General features: G+C 39.9%; 1 protein-coding gene across 1 annotated transcript in view; it reads right to left on the reverse strand.

Moving 5' to 3' along the window:
* Nucleotides 1-1,254: 1,254 nt before the first annotated feature.
* The window catches only part of LOC124594067 (Down syndrome cell adhesion molecule-like protein Dscam2), a 198,161-nt gene continuing 177,947 nt past the window's right edge, over nucleotides 1,255-21,468 (reverse strand). The window contains exons 21-22 of the mRNA XM_047132417.1: nucleotides 15,457-15,740; nucleotides 1,255-1,510 (exon numbers count right to left, since the gene is read on the reverse strand). Coding sequence (XP_046988373.1) covers nucleotides 1,397-1,510; nucleotides 15,457-15,740 — 398 coding nt within the window. The 3' untranslated portion in view covers nucleotides 1,255-1,396. The remainder of the gene's footprint in view (nucleotides 1,511-15,456; nucleotides 15,741-21,468) is intronic.

The raw sequence follows: 21,468 nt of genomic DNA on the forward strand, positions 1-21,468 counted from the left end.
AAGTGAGTCAGTAAATAATTATACAATTGGCTCAGAGCCAAAGGGCATTATATATTTCAGACTTGCAGATGCAAATATCAAATGAAAATCTGATTCTACAGTTCTAGCATTTGAGGCATTATTACATCAGGTAACAAAATATAAACAATACTTTCTAGAAACTGTACAGAAGCTGTATCTTTCATAATTGAGCATGACAACCTGTAAATTTGACAAAATAGTATGACCTGTAGAACATGAATCATCAGGTCCGTCTCCTCATAGTGTGCAGTGTTGCATGTATGGCTTTATGGGGGTGCTGACTGGCAAAAATCTCATTGTTAGTACTGTAAATGGCCTAAATTTGGGTAAGAGCTTTACGAAAATTTGTGTCAAACGGTTCTATCAAACTCTTTCAGTGTTTAACTCCTCTTAATTTTAGATTGGCATGGCCATGGGCATGTGCTTTTGAGTGTCTGTGTTGTGTGTGTAGATATGTTTACTTCTACTAGAGAAAGATCAAGAGCTCGGAAAGTAGTATAAAATACTGTTTTCTTATGTGGATTCCTATGCACCCCACATCCATCAGCTATAGGTGAGTGGTTGCCTTTCCTTTTATGAGTTTCTGTGCACCCCACATCCATCAGCAGTAGGTGAGTGGTAGCCTTTCCTTTATTTCATGTATATCCCTTTTCATTACTGTAGCTGCAATGTTTAATTCTTGTAAGTGGGAAAGTAAAAAATGAGCAGTCATCAATCATGTTCCGTGATTTATTGTTCATCAATTTTATTATAAAATGAAAGCATGAGAAAATGTCACCATACAAGCCTTAAAATATGGGTTCATGTTATGGAGACTTACAGTCCTGAAAGAAAGTTAATATCACATACTTATTAATACCACTGGTAAATTACATCAGCAGGTTTTTAAAATTTAAATCACATTTCGGCATTTTATCTCCTGTGAGACTATTGAGAAAGTAACAGAACATGTGATCATAATACAAACATTTACAATAGCGTATTATCAATAATATGGTATAAAATGTCAGAGTCACATATAAAATATAACCTTTTGTTAGTAGACACAAGTTTACAGTGGTACCAAGACAAGTTAATGCTTAGATGAAACTTGACACCAAGTATTTGACACATTATAATTCTTAAAATGTGTGCAAATGTCATATGTCACACAGTAACAATGATTCAAAAATATTTATTCTTTATAATGTATAGTGTGTTATTTTTGATACAATATAAAAATCTTTTCTCCTCTTCTGCTTCTGTTGTCTCTGAAGGCACTTGAATATTTTACGGTTACTATTTGTACTTATATTCTCTTCCATGGTCACAAACACTAAACACTGTTGTCAGCAGATGAAAATCTGGAGCCAACAAGGCACAAGCTACTCCAGACTCAGTACCTGTTAGACTGATGTAGGCTGTGGAGTGGGATCCAGTCAACAACTTCGTTTTCAGATCTTGTTCTACTAGGTATTTTCATCTGGACTGACTGAATGCTGCTACTACTCTGTAAAACCCCAGCGAAATTTTATGAATACTGGACACTGTGTAGTACCTTTGTGAGATCTAATTATAAATTATAAATAAAAATAACTACAATAATAACAATTATTATTATTATTGTTATTGCTGTTTATTTGTAGAGTATGTCAAAGGTCATGATACAGGTTTATGAGAGCTACTTAAAAGCATCCTCAAATTACGTGATAATACTGATTTTCTTCATTATCATCAAGTAATTGTAGGGAGCTCTCCCAGTTATATTAAACCATAACTGCACACATAATTACAAGTTCTAGTGTCAAAACATAAGCATTATTCCAAAAACAGTGACTTGTACACAAAATATAAGTATTGCCTGGAGATATATCCTAAAAAAACATCCTGTAGAATGATCACAAGGAACTTATTTGATATACTTTCATTATTAAAGATCTGTTCCTCATGTCCTTGGTTGATTTTTCTATAGTCTGACTGTATCACACATTATGTAAATTGAATGTATAGGGGGGAGAAAGGAAAGGAAAAGGAAGGAATTCATTATTTATCCAAGCTGCAGATTCTGTATGGTGTTCTGTTCTTTTTGACATGCTCAAAAGAACAGACACCACACATTCATATATGTCACACATGTTGCAATCTTTTGTCTGTGAAACTACTAGATATTTCATTTCTTGTAGCCACCTCAGCTTACTCCACACTTGGCTGGAGCAGGCCACCCCGGTGGGCTGCCAGTTAAGAAAATCCAGTGGCAGGCACTGTCCTGTCATACTGCTAGCTTAAGTCCTGCACGTCACAAGATGCCTTACGACAGTCCAGCTTGCTCTACATGTACACCACCTGGAACAGCTCATCTCATTGTAAGCGACAACAAGCAGAGCTTTTTGTCACAACAGTATTGTCTGAACAGCTATACTTAGGCCTCCAAGCCCTGCAGAAGATCATTTGCACTGGGGACATGTCCCTCACCTCACAACATTAGACTTGTCATGCCCTGACATCAGGCTGGGCTTCTAACATGATGCATAGTGCTACGCTTTGCTTTCAGTTGTGCTTTGACTCCAGTCTCAGCACTGATGCAGTCTCCATGCCAACCAGCTGCCATCTCAGTCCACACCAGATGCTAGAGACAGTCATGGGCCTGCTAGCATCAGGTAGCATAATACTGTCACGTAACAGACTGGGCAGACTCCAGTGCAGTCATTCAGCACACACCAGCACGTAGCACTCCACCGTCTCTGGAGATCCCAGGTTCAAACCAGGTCATGCCAAATCTGGCTTTCTCTGGAGTTTGCTGTGTTGACCCTGCCAACTCAGCAAGGCTGCCACCAGCACTACTGATGATACATTCTATCACTTCAGTTGCTCTTGACTAGGGGTACTAACTGACTGTGCTGTCAAGAATGAATGCCAATAAAAACTTTCTATGACCTGAGATCATTCTCTAGCTTCACCATTTCCACAGCTCTGGCATTACCCATTTCCTCAGGATACCCATAATCAACACTCTGAAAATCTCGTGGCCTTCTGTGTGTACTTGGGTGATTACATTGCTGCCGGCAACCCAGACTGCTAAAGTCTGCTTACAGAAGTACAGTGTGTGTGAAATCTTATGGGACTTAACTGCTAAGGTCATCAGTCCCTAAGCTTACACATTACTTAACCTAAATTATCCTAAGGAGAAACACACACACCCATGCCCGAGGGAGGACTCAAACCTCCGCCGGGACCAGCCGCACAGTCCATGACTGCAGTGCCTTAGACTACTGCCAGAAAACAGTGAACAACGTTGTGAGGCAATTGTCTACAATGACACTCCAGCACAGTGAGTGCAGTGCAATGTTTTTCACACTGGTAGTTTTGTTGTTGATTCCTTTCCTATTGAATATCTTCCCTGTTATTGTAGGCACTGGCTTTGCAAGCTCCAAACTGCGGGGAGGGTGAGGGGGGAGGGGGGGGGGGGAAGGATACTACTGCAAAATCCACTCGTGCCTTACTATATCAAGTGTTGAAGATGCAGCAGACCATACAGAATTATGCAAGCATTTAGAGGCATTGAAAGAAGATAAGAGGGAAGAGTCTGCATCCAGTATGTTAATACCCTTCCTAGCTGCTAACACTTGTGGCTTAGTCTCTCCTTTTTCTGGTAAAGCTGGGGAGGATATATTGACATTTGTGGATAACATGTTAACAATCACTATGTTGCAACTTTTATATCTTAAATATGAATAAATTACATTTTTATTGGGGACACTAAGGGATTTTTTTTTTGGTCATCAGTCTACTGACTCGTTTGATGCGGCCTGCCACGAATTCCTTTCCTGTGCTAACCTCTTCATCTCAGAGTAGCACTTGCAACCTACATCCTCAATTATTTGCTTGACGTATTCCAATCTCTGTCTTCCTCTACAGTTTTTGCCCTCTACAGCTCCCTCTAGTACCATGGAAGTCATTCCCTCATGTCTTAGCAGATGTCCTATCATCCTGTCCCATCTCCTTATCAGTGTTTTCCACATATTCCTTTCCTCTCTGATTCTGCATAGAACCTCCTCATTCCTTACCTTATCAGTCCACCTAATTTTCAACATTCGTCTATAGCACCACATCTCAAATGCTTCGATTCTCTTCTGTTCCGGTTTTCCCACAGTCCATGTTTCACTACCATACTATGCTGTACTCCAGACGTACATCCTCAGAAATTTCTTCCTCAAATTAAGGCCGGTATTTGATATTAGTAGACTTCTCTTGGCCAGAAATGCCTTTTGTTGCCATAGCGAGTCTGCTTTTGATGTCCTCCTTGCTCCGTCCGTCATTGGTTATTTTACTGCCTAGGTAGCAGAATTCCTTAACTTCATTGACTTCGTGACCATCAATCCTGATGTTAAGTTTCTCGCTGTTCTCATTTCTACTACTTCTCATTACCTTCGTCTTTCTCCGATTTACTCTCAATCCATACTGTGTACTCATTAGACTGTTCATTCCGTTCAGCAGATCATTTAATTCTTCTTCACTTTCACTCAGGATAGCAATGTCATCAGCGAATCGTATCATTGATATCTTTCACCTTGTATTTTTATTCCACTCCTGAACCTTTCTTTTATTTCCATCATTGCTTCCTCGATGTACAGATTGAAGAGTAGGGGCGAAAGGCTACAGCCTTGTCTTACACCCTACTTAATATGAGCACTTCGTTCTTAATCGTCCACTCTTATTATTCCCTCTTGGTTGTTGTACATATTGTATATGACCCGTCTCTCCCTATAGCTTACCCCTACTTTTTTCAGAATCTCGAACAGCTTGCACCATTTTATATTGTCGAACGCTTTTTCCAGGTCGACAAATCCTATGAAAGTGTCTTGGTTTTTCTTTAGCCTTGCTTCCATTATTAGCCGTAATGTCAGATTTGCCTCTCTCGTCCCTTTACTTTTCCTAAAGCCAAACTGATCGTCACCAGCGCATTCTCAAATTTCTTTTCCATTCTTCTGTATATTATTCTTGTAAGCAGCTTCGATGCATTAACTGTTAAGCTGATTGTGCAATAATTCTCAAACTTGTCAGCTCTTGCCGTCTTCAGAATTGTGTGGATGATGCTTTTCCGAAAGTCAGATGGTATGTCGCAAGACTCATATATTCTACACACCAACGTGAATAGTCGTTTTGTTGCCACTTCCCCCAATGATTTTAGAAATTCTGATGGAATGTTATCTATCCCTTCTGCCTTATTTGACCGTAAGTTCTCCAAAGCTCTTTTAAATTCCGATTCTAATACTGGATCCCCTATCTCTTCTAAATCGACTCCTGTTCCTTCTTCTATCACATCAGACAAATCTTCACCCTCATAGAGGCTTTCAATGTATTCTTTCCACCTATCTGCTCTCTCCTCTACATTTAACAGTGGAATTCCCGTTGCACTCTTAATGTTACCACCGTTGCTTTTAATGTCACCAAAGGTTGTTTTGACTTTCCTGTATGCTGAGTCTGTCCTTCCGACAATCATATCTTTTTCGATGTCTTCACATTTCTCCTGCAGCCATTTCGTCTTAGCTTCCCTGCACTTCCTATTTATTTCATTCCTCAGCAACTTGTATTTCTGTATTCCTGATTTTCTCGGAACATGTTTGTACTTCCTCCTTTCATCAATCAACTGAAGTATTTCTTCTGTTACCCATGGTTTCTTCGCAGCTACCTTCTTTGTACCTATGTTTTCCTTCCCAACTTCTGTGATGGCGCTTTTTAGAGATGTCCATTCCTCTTCAACTGTACTGCCTACTGCACTATTCCTTATTGCTGTATTTATAGCGTTAGAGAACTTCAAACATATCTCGTCATTCCTTAGTACTTCCGTATCCCACTTCTTTGCGTATTGATTCTTCCTGACTAATGTCTTGAACTTCAGCCTACTCTTCATCAATACTATATTGTGATCTGAGTCTTATATCTGCTCCTGGGTACGCCTTACAATCCAGTATCTGATTTCGGAATCTCTGTCTGACCATGATGTAATCTAATTGAAATCTTCCCGTATCTCCCGGCCTTTTCCAAGTATACCTCCTCCTCTTGTGATTCTTGAACAGGGTATTAGCTATTACTAGCTGAAACTTGTTACAGAACTCAATTAGTCTTTCTCCTCTTTCATTCCTTGTCCCAAGTCCATATTCTCCTGTAACCTTTTCTTCTGCTCCTTCCCCTACAACTGCATTCCAGTTGCCCATGACTATTAGATTTTCGTCCCCCTTTACATACTGTATTACCCTTTCAATATCCTCATACACTTTCTCTATCTGTTCATCTTCAGCTGGCGACGTCGGCATGTATACCTGAACTATCGTTGTTGGTGTTGGTCTGCTGTCGATTCTGATTAGAACAACCCGGTCATTGAACTGTTCACAGTAACACACCCTCTGCCCTACCTTCCTATTCATAACGAATCCTACACCTGTTATACCATTTTCTGCTGCTGTTGATATTACCCGATACTCATCTGACCAGAAATCCTCGTCTTCCTTCGACTTCACTTCACTGACCCCTACTGTATCTAGATTGAGCCTTTGCATTTCCCTTTTCAGATTTTCTAGTTTCCCTACCACGTTCAAGCTTCTGACATTCCACGCCCCGACTCGTAGAACGTTATCCTTTCGTTGATTATTCAACTTTTTCTCATGGTAACCTCCCCCTTGGCAGTCCCCTCCCGGAGATCTGAATGGGGGACTATTCCGGAATCTTTTGCCAATGGAGAGATCATCATGACACTTCTTCAATTACAGGCCACATGTCCTGTGGATACACGTTACGTGTCTTTAATGCAGTGGTTTCCATTGCCTTCTGCATCCTCATGTCGTTGATCATTGCTGATTCTTCCACCTTTAGGGGCAATTTCCCACCCCTAGGACAAGAGAGTGGCCTGAACCTCTATCCGCTCCTCCACCCACTTTGACAAGGCCGTTGGCAGAATAAGGCTGACTTCTTATGCCGGAAGTCTTCAGCCACCAATGCTGATTATTTATCAAAATTTAGGCAGTGGCAGGGATCGAACCCGGGACCGAAGACATTTTGATTATGAATCAAAGATGCTACCCCTAAACCACGGGGCTTATACTAAGGGATATGTAATGTTTAATGAGGAGTTAATGGAATGCAATGACCTTAGAGAGTCCTGAGTGCTGGGTTGTTACAATAGAAGAATGGCTGTAGGTATTATGGAGAAAAGGATTAAAACATTATTTGTCAACACATATGTGTTAACAGACAGCAATGATACAAACAGGTGCAATGACACAAACATGGTCCTTCTGCAAGAGGCAGAGCAGAGCACATTAAATGCATTTTTGTGGTGCCACCTTCTGATGTGTCAAGGAAAGTAAGGGCTGTGTTCCCTGAGAATTTTACTGAAGCCATGGGAATTGCAGCAGCATTGAAAGAAGCTGATGCAGTGACGCAAGTTCACGATAGAAGTAGAGTATATTCTGCAGCAGTCAAGTGTTACTATTGTGGGTGGTCAGGCCACATATGGTGAGAGTGCCTTTAGCCACAGTGTAAGAAATGTGGGCAAGTAGGGCATTGGGAATTGCAGGCAGAAAACTAATAAGAGATGTGATTGAGGGTCAAAGGAGGGGAATAGTAATCCACCATTAAACAGCAGTGGGGGCTCCAGGCCTGCCTGCCTGGCACTCCCAGTAAGTACAAGGTGTCCATGTTAAACATATAATTATATAAAATGTAGCAACTTGAGAAGTAATTGAGATATTTATTGATGGTATATTTCTACAAGTTTGGTAACTCAAAATGTTTTGTTACACATGTAATACTTTCAATATGCAGACTATTAGTGGTGTGATACACATCTAATCTGTATTCATTCTCTCCAAGCTCTCTGCAGCGTTGCAAGCATCACATTTGCAATAGCTGCACAACTGTGATGAAGCAGATCTGGTAGTCATGAACTGGTACCTGGTATGCTTGATTCTTGATAAAGCCCCACAGAAAAAAATCAAGTGGCAAAATGTCTGGGCTTCTAGGGGCCCAATCCAGCAATCTGGGACCTCATGATCGAAGATATCCCTCACAGTGTCTGCTAAATGTCATGGTGCACCATCTTGTTGAAAGGTAACATCACGAGGAAGTTGTGGCATGGCATATAGCTTCAACATATCTACGCTTTTGCGTTAACTGTAGGCTCTGTGAAGAAGAATGGGCCTATGACGTAGTCCAGTCTTTCAACAATGCATGCCACGCATTCACTTTCAGAGAAGGTGATTCACGCTCTTATCACCATGTGGGGATTCACTTCCCCATATGCGGCAGTTGTGCATGTTTACTGTGTCAGAAATATGGAATGTGGCCTTGTCCGAGAAACAGGCAAAACTGGGAATGCATCGTTGTCACCCATTTTTTCCAGAATTGTCTACAGAAGTGCCTTCCATCATAGCCTGTCTTCTAACTTGATTTTGTAATGAAGCTACAGTTTGTACGCCCATTGTCTCAATCTTTTACGAACAACATTGTGTACTGTCCCCCCAAAAGGGGAGAAATGGTTGCAACATTGTCTTAGCTGGTGCACAAGTGTGCTACCTGCTACAGAAGTCGTTGGAAGACACTGACATACTGCTAAAGCAGCATTTGTATCCTGTCTTAAGACAGGCCAGCTTATCCCACATGCACTGTCTGAGTCAGCACTTTTCAGGCATACAAGACAACAAGCAGTGCTTTTTTGCACAACACTGATCATACAAATATATTTAGGCCTTCAAGTCCTGCCAAACATCACTTGCACTGGAGAAAAATAGGCTGTGCTTCAGCTCTGGAGCTGTGGTCCTGATTTCTACACCAGCCTCAGCACTGATGCATCTCCACCCCAACTGGCTGCCTCCGCTGTCAATGCTGGCTGCTAGGCACAGTGTTTGGCCTGCTAACACCCATTAGCCTGAGGCTCTCAGGCACTGAACTTAGTCCAGCCCAGTGGGACCATTCACCACATACCAGTGCTGTGCAGTCCACTGTCTCCGGGGATCCTGGGTTCAACCTATGCACATAGAATCTCGCCTGCCATCTCCCAGACTGCTGGCACACTTCTCTGCTGCCGTCCACTTCTCTGTGTCAGGCTATACTGATTCCACTATCTCAGCAAGGCTGTTCCAGACGGCTGCCACCAACATTGCCGAAATCGCATTTTACACCTCAGCTTTTCCTGACTACAGATGCCAGCTGACTTTGCTGTAAATAACAAGCTGCCTATAAAGGCTGTCACCCGAAGTCATTCTCTGGGTTCCCATTGCCACAGGTCTGGCATTACCCATTTTCCGAGGTCACCTATACTAAACATCTTGATGGTCAGGTGCTATCCTTGGGTGACTGTAGCAGTCACCAACCTGGCTGCTACATTATATAAACAAACACACACACACTCGCATGCACACACACACACATACACACACACACACACACACACACACACACACAGAGAGAGAGAGAGAGAGAGAGAGAGAGAGAGAGAGAGAGAGATGATTTCACTGGTTTACCACAGAAATCTGCCTGTCATTGTATTTTTAACTGTGGACTTAGAAATGAAAGTTAGGAAGTAAGGAAACTGTGGTAACCATTGAAATGATACCTCACAAAATATAAAATTTGTACCAAGCAGACACTTGTACTGTCAGGTATTTCCTCACCAGTCAAGAGACTTCAAGGTAGATTAATGATTTATAGTAAAATGACCTGTGACTCTTGGCTTGGCCGTCTCCAGTTTTATTGGAATTTGTACAGAATGTACCTAATGGAAGTGAGTAAAATGCAAGTGAAACATGATCATTTGTCAGCGCATTGTCTGTCTGCTGCCTGTCAGAAGACTAGTGATTCATGAACTTTAGTGCAAAGGTATTCACAATCAGCTTTCAAGGTTACAAAAAATACTGCATGTACCAAACTGTCCCCATTTGTGACACTACATATCTTAAAACCGACAAACCTGATTTTTTATTGTGTACACCACTGAAAACAAAACATTTAAATCTATCAGAAACTTCTGTTTCTATTTTGATGTCATCTCAGTTAAGGTGCAGAAATTAGGCTTAAATTTTGGTGTTTCATCAGTGAATTTAAATACTTTTTTTAGTTTAGTGAAGAATAAAATTTTTTTTCCCTCTTTCAAATTATGATTGGAAGATTAATGCATTGTGTGCTCCTTGTTGAATTACATTGAACTACACTGCCTGACAAAAAACTTGGGTGCCCAGAAGGGGAGGAGGAAACAAAATGAAGCTTAATGGGTTGAGAGGGTATGTGATGTATTTTGGTGATTGCAGTATTGAATCAAATTTAGAAAGAACTTGGCAGTATGAGTCCACTTATCAGTATTACAGTGCATCATTTTGTCTTGGATGCAAGCACTAATTCATTTGGGAGGGGTGTCATAAAACCACTGTATCCTGTCCTGAGACAAGCTGGATCATAACTGTTGTAATGGTTCCTCGATGTCATGGATACTGGGACAAGGATGAAGTTGACTTCTGAGCTGGTCCCACAGGTGTTTTATTAAGGACATATGTGGGAATTCCTCTGGCCACAAGAGGACCTCAGCATCATGCTGATAGCTGTTAGAGATGTGTGAATGAGCATTGTCCTGTTGAAAAATGGCACCATGGTAGTTTTGCATGAGAGATAACTCATGACGATGGAAGATGTCCATGACATACCATTGTGCCATCTGAGTTCCCTCAGTTACTACCAACTGTGACCTGAAGTCACCCTGATGGCTTCCCACATCGTCATGCTAAAGCCTCTCTTAAAAATTGGAAGAATGGAACTTTTTTTCAGGTTGCTGCCATACTCAGCATCATCTGGACAGATCTGTGATTAATTGATGCACGCAATACAATGCCATTCATCAGCAGTTCTGAGTCACAGCAACAGTCCAAACACAGCTGTTTGTTTTATGGTGTTAAGAACACTGTACTCATGGGATAGTAGTATTCTTCTCTGGTTACTGTTAGTCTCCAACCAATAGTGTGGGATCACACAGAATGTTGCAGAGAGATCATTACTTGTTCTCAGATGACAGATACAGATGGAAGGGATTACAATTTGCTTTGTGCACAATATGGTGATTCTCCTTTCTGGTCATCAGATGTTGTCAACAGGAGCCTTAATGAGTATGTCTGCCCTCATGTTTTGATGCTGTCCTGCATGGGGTGATTGTCACATTTGAATGCTCTGCAGGTCTGGATATTGCAAAATCTACCAGCCAGGCAAATGGAGAGCTGCAATTTCAAACACTGCCAGGTATTGATAACATAGTACACAACATCTCTGTCCTTCAAAGTGTCCACACCCTTTATATACCCTGGTAACAACATTTAACATCAACAACACTAATGCTCTCAAGTGGCTGATGTAAATGTCACAGAGAACTAATCATTTACATACCCACCAATGGTGTATGCTTGTACGAAGTTACATTGAAATCTGAACATGTCTTCTGAGTGCTTTCACTATTTTTATCAGGCAAGTAAAAATATGTTCAGGATTCCAAGACAAGTTGCTGCCTAGCATGTAGGGAATAATCAGTTATAAGCTTGCAGCTTTGAAATGTTAACAGTTATCTGTGCCATTTGACTGTTTACCACTGCACAGGAGTAAAAGCCCTAAAACCACTCTTTTAAAGAACAGTAGCTTCAAATCAATAAAATGGTTTATGTTGGGTAAAATAACCAGCTATGTTTTCATCATGAGGCACTGTTCATACACATGTATTAATTTTTAGAAAGATCATACTGTATGCAGTTTGGCAAAAAGACTCAGAAATATGAATATGGCTGTGCTCACCTCAGCTGATTTAGATGTGGCTCATCACCTAAAATGTATGTCTGATAAAAAACCAGCACAAGAACTGTGCCCATAAACTAAAAAAAATTTCCATAACGAGAACATCCCAGATGTGAATTAGGTGAGGGTGATGTGATCAAGATTTCTAACAACCCCAATAAATCAGCCTTTGGTATAGCACCTAAAGATGCATGAGATTGGTGATGTAGTTATTAATAAAATGGCAAAATGAAGCTTCTTGGCAGATTAAAACTGTGTTGCAGACCTAGACTCAAAATCGGAACCTTTGCCTTTCGCAGGAAAGTGCTCTACCATCTGAGCTACCCATGAACAGCACACGACCCATCCTCACAGCTTTACTTCTGCCAGTACCTCATATCCTACCTTCTAAACTTCACAGAAGTTGTTGTGCAAAATATGCAGGACTGCTCTCCTGAAAGAAAGGATATTGCAGAGATATTGCTCAGCCACAGTCGGGGAGAGGTCATGTGTTGTGCTTGGCTAGCTCTTTGGCAGAGCACTTGCCTGTAAAAGGTAAAGGTTGTGAGTTTGAATCTCAATCTGGCACACAGTTTTAATGTGCCAGGAAGTTTCATATCAGCACACAGTCCACTGCAGAGTGAAAATTTAAATCTTGAAAATTACAACAGCTGGTGGACTTGATTGTAGAGAATTGGAGCAATCTAACACAATTAAACAGGGCCAGTTTTAAGGCTCAAGTGATCACTGCTTGGGGTATCAAGCTAAGAAGGGTACCAGAGGCACCACAACTGTAAGATACAGGACATAAAACAAGTAGTAGTGGCTGCTTGGGATGCCAAGCTGTGAGGGCACCTGTGGCACCTACATGCAGGATTTATATACATTTGTATCACAGTTAGTAGCAAAAACTGACATGAGTGAAAGATATGTGGGAAATGGGGAAGAAGGGGGCTGCCAAATGATAAGTCGTTTGTGTGGAAAAATGTTCTCAGATCGACTGGCCTTGCAAACAGGCAATTTCTTAATTGTGTGTGTTGCAAGCAGCCAATCAAATAAATGAAGAAGAAGTAGAATACATCCAAGAAAAAATTAATTTTGACCTTAATTCCTCAAGTGTTGTCAGTGAAATAGATTAAGTAGCCCTTGTGAAAATGGCTTTAGCACGAGTACCAATAGGCTACTGAGTTACAAACAGAACTAAAGATTGACAGAAGTTCATGCAGGTAAATTCTGCACAATTTTCATTAAATTTGTAGATGGTCTGTTTGGTAGAACCATCCATATTGGGTGACTTCACATAGAATGGCACCAAGGAAAATATTACTTGTAAGAGAGCTATTTGACTGAGTCATCTGACAGTGGCATATGGCAGTGTCAGCAGCACCAACAAGTAACATCACACAGTCTGATCATTTTAAATGAAACTGCTTGTAAACTAAGAAGATCTTATAAATAGTATCTCATTCTGAATGAATGAATGTGTTCTTCCCAGTTTACTATTAGGTGACTACTAAGTGCACACATGATATTGTGTTGCATATACTTTAACATCTGCTACTGCCATTAGAAAAGAGGATTCAGATGCCAAAAAATGTAAATTTGAAAGACAAATAGCAAAAAGTTCACAGTCTTATGTACTAGGCACAAGAGTTATCATTTCCTAGTGCTTACTCAAATGTTTAAATGGTGGCCATTTGGAAATTCTTATGAAAAAATGTATTTATTTCATGCTGTAGGGGAGATGCATATTGAAAAAATGTACAGTCAATAAAAAGTAAAGAAAGAAACATCTGAAACTGAAAGAAAATATAAAGTACATTCTCTGGAGCAGTATTTAGTCCAAATGCTTAAACTATCAAAATGAAGTTTTACTACTTCAGGAAGAAGTGCTGAAAGATGAATATACTGCACTAAATAAATAGGGAGTGAAATATCATCACAGGCATATGAAAGTACATCTGAAGACAAAATATTAGATATGAGGAAAGCAGGCCAAAGAATCATTTTGGTTCTAAATAACAAAGGGTTTTCCATTCGTATTTGCTTTATCAAAAGTCTAGACAGTAGATACAATCAACTTCTGACAAACAATTAAATCTGTGCATCTAAGTTGCAGTGTTGGTATGGTTACATACAAAAGTTTTAATTTGTTGAAACTGGAGGCTCTGATTGAGATACAGCAAATGTGATTGCAAAAGGAATAAATGAAGACTCTGTGCTGTTTACTCACAACAACAGATTTTACTTCTGAAAGAACATCATAACAAAAATGTCTCATGATCAAAAACTGTCAAATGTGGAAGACAAGAAACAGTGACAACAGTAAAGTAATAGTGTTATTAGTACTACAATTATGGAATAATGAAGCTCATTAGTCCCTAAAGTGAAAAAGAAAGAACTTCATTGAATCAAGTCCCTTATTATCAGAAATATCGGAAACAAAAGCAATTGGCCATGACCATTAATTTATATCAAATTGATAATCTTAATAGGCAGGTCAAATGATTTCCGTAAAAATATCACAAAGTGGCTGCAGAGAATTAAAAAATGTGTCAAAGTTGGCTCACTGGGCACTGTCTTCAGGTAAACTGATTAGGATGGTCCCATAGTCAACTTTGTATAAAAAAAAAAAGAAAGTACATCTTCCTCTAAGAAGCTCACCCTTGGCTAATCCTGTGTCCAAGCTCAGTAATGGTTGATTGTTGATGTTTGAGGAATATATGTTGCATGTTTGAGGAATATATATTGCAAGAAGAATTATCAATATATTATTCCACCTACACACATCTCATAAAATGACCACGTCAGTAAAATAAGAGAAACTTGAACTCATATGAAAGCTGACTGACAGTTGATCTTGTGTAGGCTACATCATTCACAAGTGGAAAACGCAAGGGGAGAAATAAAAACAGTACACAAAGTACTATATGCTGCAGACCATAACGTTCACACACAAGTACAGCCACATTACAATTTGTGTGAAGATATGTATAACACGAAGGTTTACAAATTTAAGCACAGGGGCATATAAAAACTAAATAACTAATAGACTGGAAGTTTTAATTAATTTAATTATGAAAACTAAATACTGTTCAATGAAAAGTGGGGTTCTAAAAGTGAGTAGGAAAATGAGTAGGGAAAGTCAAACCAAGTTTTTGATTCCAACCTGTGTTTACAAGAAGAGGAAAAAACGAGTTGTTATCATAACATGTGAAAGGGAGCAGTAAATTCCAGTCACCAGTAATGGTGCTTTATCACTAATGCAAAACATCTAAGGCGAAAAAAATAATTTACAGTATGTTTGCCGTATAGGTAACTGTACATCTGTTGAACAGTAACCAGTCTCATTTTACCATAACCCCATACATACTGCATTAACACTGACATTGTAATTGCAGCAGAGATAGTATACTGATAATAGCGATAAGCTGATGTCATGGCACCTACAACACTAACATTTTCTATTTTTAAATCTACTTACAGTACTAGAACTTTGGCTCCTGGTAGTAACTACTGAGCAACCAGTTGTCTCCTTGTACTTCGAAAATACACATTTGTTTCTTAATTTTCAATAACTGTTACATTTTATTCTTATTTCATTTGTGTTTGCAGTGGAATTAGAAACTATAAAACAAGTTCACAGTTAATACTCACTCTTTCAGAAGGCTGGTAATGAAAACATTGATCTGATGATAATGGGGATCCTTTATCTGAACCATCAATGTTGATATGGTTGGGAACCAGGAAAGTAGCATACGGGCTAATATCCTCTCTGCAGCCAAATGAAACTCGAGATGGAGTTGAAAGAAAAGCCGCTTCTTGTGCACTTTGGCACATTACAGCTGCAGCTTTCATGTTGTTCCCTCTCACTGTAGATGTTGAATCACATCCTCCAACATTGTCCATATCTGCCACAAGTCCAATTTCTGATGGCTTTCCTTTAAAAATAAAGGCAGTCAGGTTGTTTCTTATAGGCTATAGATCTACATGTAAAATATATTTTAAAATTTAGCGTGAGTTTCTTTTGTCATTAGTATGTGTCATGTATATTGAGTAATGACAAGAAACATGATGGACAAAACATGTGCAATTGGGAATAATTAGTATCTTATCAAACTATTGTTGAAGAAGAAAGTAAAGACACTTGAAATTTTGTGAAGACTAGATGCGCAACAGGAATTATCAGGAGGTTGAGTGTAAACAACCTGTTTGGTAGTGGATGAAATTTGATTGTTTTCATCTGCAAATTGAAAAGCTAGCTAATTTTCTCTACTTACACGTAGTTTAGCTTCATGAAATTATGTTCTTGGTTAATACAGGTAAAGAAAAACTTGTATCATTATAAGAATGCATGGTGTCTGTTCTTTCGGACATGTCCAAAAGAGCAAGATACCATGCTTTCCTGTAATTGATTCACCTCAATGGGCAATGAAGCCACCACCCTCTGTGCGGATACACAATTACGTCCAATATCCTGTGGAAGTCTCAGTATAGCGAGCATGGGGAGACATGGACAGGCACTGCGGATAGGTGGCTCTACGCGCAAATGTGGGTCGGCCAAGAGCCATGCCGAGATAGTCCACACAATAAACACCGTGTTAGGGTGGTGCAGTGGTTAACACAACTGCCTATGTAAGCAGGAGATCACAGGTTAGGATGCTGGTCCAGCACACATTTTTGCTCATCTCCATTGATTCCACATAAAGTCCCAATGCAGCTGACATCAGTACTCCCTTTCCTTTCCCTTCCCATCTTCAATTTACATAAAGAAAAAAATAATTATTTAGCATATATTTTTATTCAATTTATTTATTTAATCATATGGCTAGGGCCCCCCATCGGGCAGACTGTTCGCCGGATGCCAGTTTGGTGACCTGCAGTCAATGAGGATGATAGGGTGATGATGAGAACAGCACAACACCCAGTCCCTGGGCGATGAAAATTCCCTGACCCAGCAGTAAAAAGTAGTTTAAAATTATATGTGGTTAACATAACCACAGTATAAGACACAAATCTAACTCCCATGTAGACTTTGCTTGTGTGTACAAGATTCATGGACATTCTGTTGCCTAGAAGAAGAAGAAGAAGAAGAAGAAGAGAGAGAGAGAGAGAGAGAGAGAGAGAAGCATACAGAAAAGGAGGAGGTAATTAAATGAAACATAACATGTTGTGAAAGTAAGTAAAGTTATTTCGGTTGTCACACAGTCAAGTCAAATTAACAAAGAACTAGAAAATGTGAGTCCACATGTCAGTATGATGTCACACCCCCTTTGATGTGAGTGTATGCACAAATTCTGTTTGTAAGATTGTCAAAAGTTATTGAATCCTCTCTTGAAGCATGATGGCCTATACACGTGATAACTGGCTCTTGACATCATGAAGTTGACATCCAAGCCGGTTCCTCAAATGTTCTATTGGGAACAAGTATGGTGATCTTGCTGGGCACAGGGATATCGTAACATCATGCAGACAGTTCACATAGGCAAATGTGCCCTGTGTGGATGAGCATTGTCCTGTTGAAAATGGCACCATGCTACTGTTGTGTGAGAGGTGGTAACACATGGGATGCAGGATGTCTGTGATGTACCATTATGCTATAAGAGTTCCCTCAATCACTACCAGCCCCATCCTGGAATTATAGGCAATAGCTCCTCACACCATGACGTCATGAGTGACACTGTTATGCCTCTCCAAAACAATGGAACCTCTCCCCAGGTTGTCACCATAATCACTGACAGTGATCATCCATGGTAGTGAAGGGTTGTGATTCATTGCTGAACACAGTGTGACATCACTTATCAGCAGTCCATGCTTCCCAGTCAAGGTACCACACCAAACACAATCATCTGTGTCGTTGCGTTAAAGTAAACCTGTGGAATGGTAATTCTTAAGTCCATCTGCTGATGGAGAGGGATGGTACAGTATGTTGTAGGGAGTTCTTTACTTGTTTTTGGATGGCAGGTGCAAAAGTCAAGGGGTTACAATGTGCTTGATACAGAATGTAATGAGCCTTCCTTGTGATGGCCTCACAAGGCTGACAAGAACCTTGATGAGCGGTATTTGTATATAGTGCAACATCGAGCCATTGTCACATCCAAATGTCTCTCAAATCAGGATATTGCATGATTAGTCTAACTGGACAAATGGAGACCCAAAATGAGTCCTTTCAAACTCTGTTTGATTTCTGATAACATTGTGTCCATGAGTACATGGCATCTTCATGCCCTTCTCAGTGATCACTCATAAACTAAACTCTGCACCGTCATGATGTCACACACCATAACACCCTTACGTCACGGGTCAAAGCTGACGGGTGGGATCAGGCGCCTTCGTTGACCCTGAAAAGTATTTCGAGCAGTTAGTTCATGAGCCCACTTGCATAGTAAATGGTTGTGAAAACACACTTGACCTCTAAGCAACAAATAATCCTGAGTTAATAACAAGCATCAAAACGAATACAGGTATTTGTGAACAAAGGGTCGTCATAGCGAGACTGAATATTGTAACCCCCAAATCCTCCAAAAATAAACTAAAAATATACCTATCCAAAAAAGCAAATAAAAATTCACTTGACGCCTTCCTGAGAGACAATGTCCACTCCTTCCAAATTAATGATATAAGCGTTTACCAGATGTCGCTTGAATTCAGAGAAGTAGTATCGGCAGCAATTGAGAGATTTCTACCAAATAAATCAACAAACGATGGAGCTGATCCTCCTTGGCACACAAAATGGGTCGGAACACTGTTGCAGGAACAATGAAACAAACATGCCAAATTTAAACAGATGCAAAATCCCCAAGATTGGCCGTCTTTTACAGAAGCTTGAAATTTAGTGTGGACCTCAATGCGAGATGCTTATAAAAGTTTCCACAATGAAACTTTGTCTCAAAACTTGGCAGAAAGTCCAAAGAGATTCAGGTCGTATGTGAAGTATGTTAGTGGCAAGAAACAATCAATGCCTTCTCTGTGTGGTAGCAATGGAGATACTATCGAAGACAGTGGTACCAAAGCAGAGTTACTAAACACAGCCTTCCAAAATGCCTTCACAAAAGAAGACAAAGTAAATATTCCAGAATTCAAATCAAAAACAGCTGCCAACATGAGTAACATAGAAGTAAATATCCTCGGAGTAATGAAACAACTTAAATCACTCAATAAAAGCAAGTCTTCTGGTCCAGATTGTATACCAATTAGGTTCCTTTCAGAGCATGCTAATGCATTAGCTCCATACTTGACAACCATATACAACCGTTCGCTCAACAAAAGATCCATACCCAATAACTGGAAAGTTGCACAAGTCACACCAATATTCAAGAAAGGTAGTAGGAGTAATCCACTTAATTACAGGCCCATATCATTAATGTCGATATGCATCAGGATTCTGAAACACACATTGTATTTGAGCATTATGAATTACCCTGAAGAAAATGGTTTATTGACATACAGTCAACATGGGTTTAGGGAACATTGTTCTTGTGAAACACATTTAGCTCTTTATTTGCATGACGTGTTGAGTGCTATTAACAAGGGATTTCAGATCAATTCTGTATTTCTGGATTTCCAGAAGGCTTTTGACACTGTACCACACAAGTGGCTTATTGTGAAATTGTGTGCTTATGGAATATCGTTTCAGTTATGTGACTGGATTTGTGACATCCTGCCAGAGAGTCACAGTTCCTAATAATTGACTGAAAGCCATCGAGTAAAACAGAAGTGATTACTGGTGTTCCCCAAGGTAGTTTTATAGGCTCTTTGCTGCTCCTTATCTATATAAACGATTTGGGAGACAATCTGAGCAGCCATCTTAGGTTGTTTGCAGCTGACACTGTCGTTTATTGACTAATAGAGTCATCAGAAGATCAAAACAAATTGCAAAGCGATTTAGAAAAGATATCTGAATGGTGCGAAAATTGGCAGTTCGCCCTAAATAACGAAAAGTGTGAGGTTATCCACATGAGTGCTAAAAGGAATCTGTTAAACTTTAGTTACACAATAAATCAGTCAAATATAAAGGCCGTAAATTGAACTAAATACCTAGGAATTACAATTATGAACAACTTAAATTTGAAGGAACACATAGAAAGTGTTGTGGGGAAGGCTAACCAAAGACTGCATTTTATTGGCAGGACACTTAGAAAATGTAACATATCTACCTAAGGAGACTACCTACTCTACACCTGTCTATCCTCTTTTATACTGCTGCTGTGTGATGTGGGATCCTTACCAGATAGGACTGACGGAGTATATCGAAAAAGTTCAAAGAAGGGCAGCACGTTTTGTATTATCGTGAAATATGGGAGAGTGTCACTGAAATGATACAGGATTTGGGCTGGTTATCATTAAAAGAAAGGCGTTTTTCATTGGCGACAGAATCTTCTCATGAAATTCCAATCACCAACTTTCTCCTCCGAATGCGAAAATATTTTGTTGAAACCAACCTACATAGAGAGAAACGATCACCATGATAAATTAAGGGAAATCAGAACTCGTACGGAAAGATATGGGTGTTCGTTCTTTCCACATGCTATACGAGATTGGAATAATAGAGAATTGTGAAGGTGGTTCGATGAACCCCCTGCCAGGCACTTAAATGTGATTTGCAGAGTATCCATCTAGATGTAGATGTAGAACTGTCAGTGGTTTGTATATGTATGAAGGAAATCACACTGACCACTGCCCATGTCTTCTGGGTGCTTCTCTGGGAATGTTTCAGGGAGTGTGTTACTTGTTCTTGGATGGAAGGTGCAGATTTTGAGGGGTTGCAGTGTGTTTGTGCAGAATGTAGTGATCTTTCTTTGTGAAGCCCACATGTGGTTGACCAGAAACTTGACGAGTATGCCAGCCTTCACGTTCCCAGAAAGTTCAACATTGGGCCATCGTCACATCCAAATGTCTCTCAAATTTGGGTATTGCATGGTTAGTCCAACTGGCCAAATAGAGATCCACAATGGACCTCTTTCAAACTCTGTCTGGTTTGTGTTAACACTGTCTCCGTTAGTACACGGCATCTCTGTGTCCTTCACAGTCATCACTCATTATCTGACACCGTACAAGGCCCATTGTGTACTCTGTCAGGCCCTAACAACACTAATGTACTCTGGTGTCCCATTTTCTTTTCACAGAGAATTGCTACTCTAAATCATTTACACACCTACCAACGATGTGTCACATCAGTAATTATCAGACATGAGATGCAAGCATTCAATAAAATTTTGCTGTGTATATGATCATTTTGTACATAGACAAATATTCTGACCAGTGTAAGTGGTCTATGGGTTAAAAGCAGTTGCAAGTGTGCCCCATAGGGCCTAGAATTAAACATAATTGCTGATGGCATGCTGACTCATCTACACCAGCCAATAGGAATTAAAATAAGCACTATCAATAAAGGATGTAAGTCTCCACCTCCTCATTCTTGCTATAGACTCAGAAATAGAATTCACAGACATTCTTAACAAACAAACATTTGGAGCATGATGAAATTACACTCTATAAGACCTGAAAGTGGCACTGTTTTGATAGTAAACACACCATGCTAAAGAAAATGCCTTGCAACAGTGGCCAAAATGTTAGTCTGTCTGTATGACAGTATCATGAGCATATATCCACAAAAGCATTACTGGGAATGAAATGGCCACAAGACCCAACACTTGTGCAAGAAAGCCA

Source organism: Schistocerca americana, chromosome 2 (genome assembly GCF_021461395.2).
Source record: "Schistocerca americana isolate TAMUIC-IGC-003095 chromosome 2, iqSchAmer2.1, whole genome shotgun sequence".
NCBI lineage: Eukaryota > Metazoa > Arthropoda > Insecta > Orthoptera > Acrididae > Schistocerca > Schistocerca americana.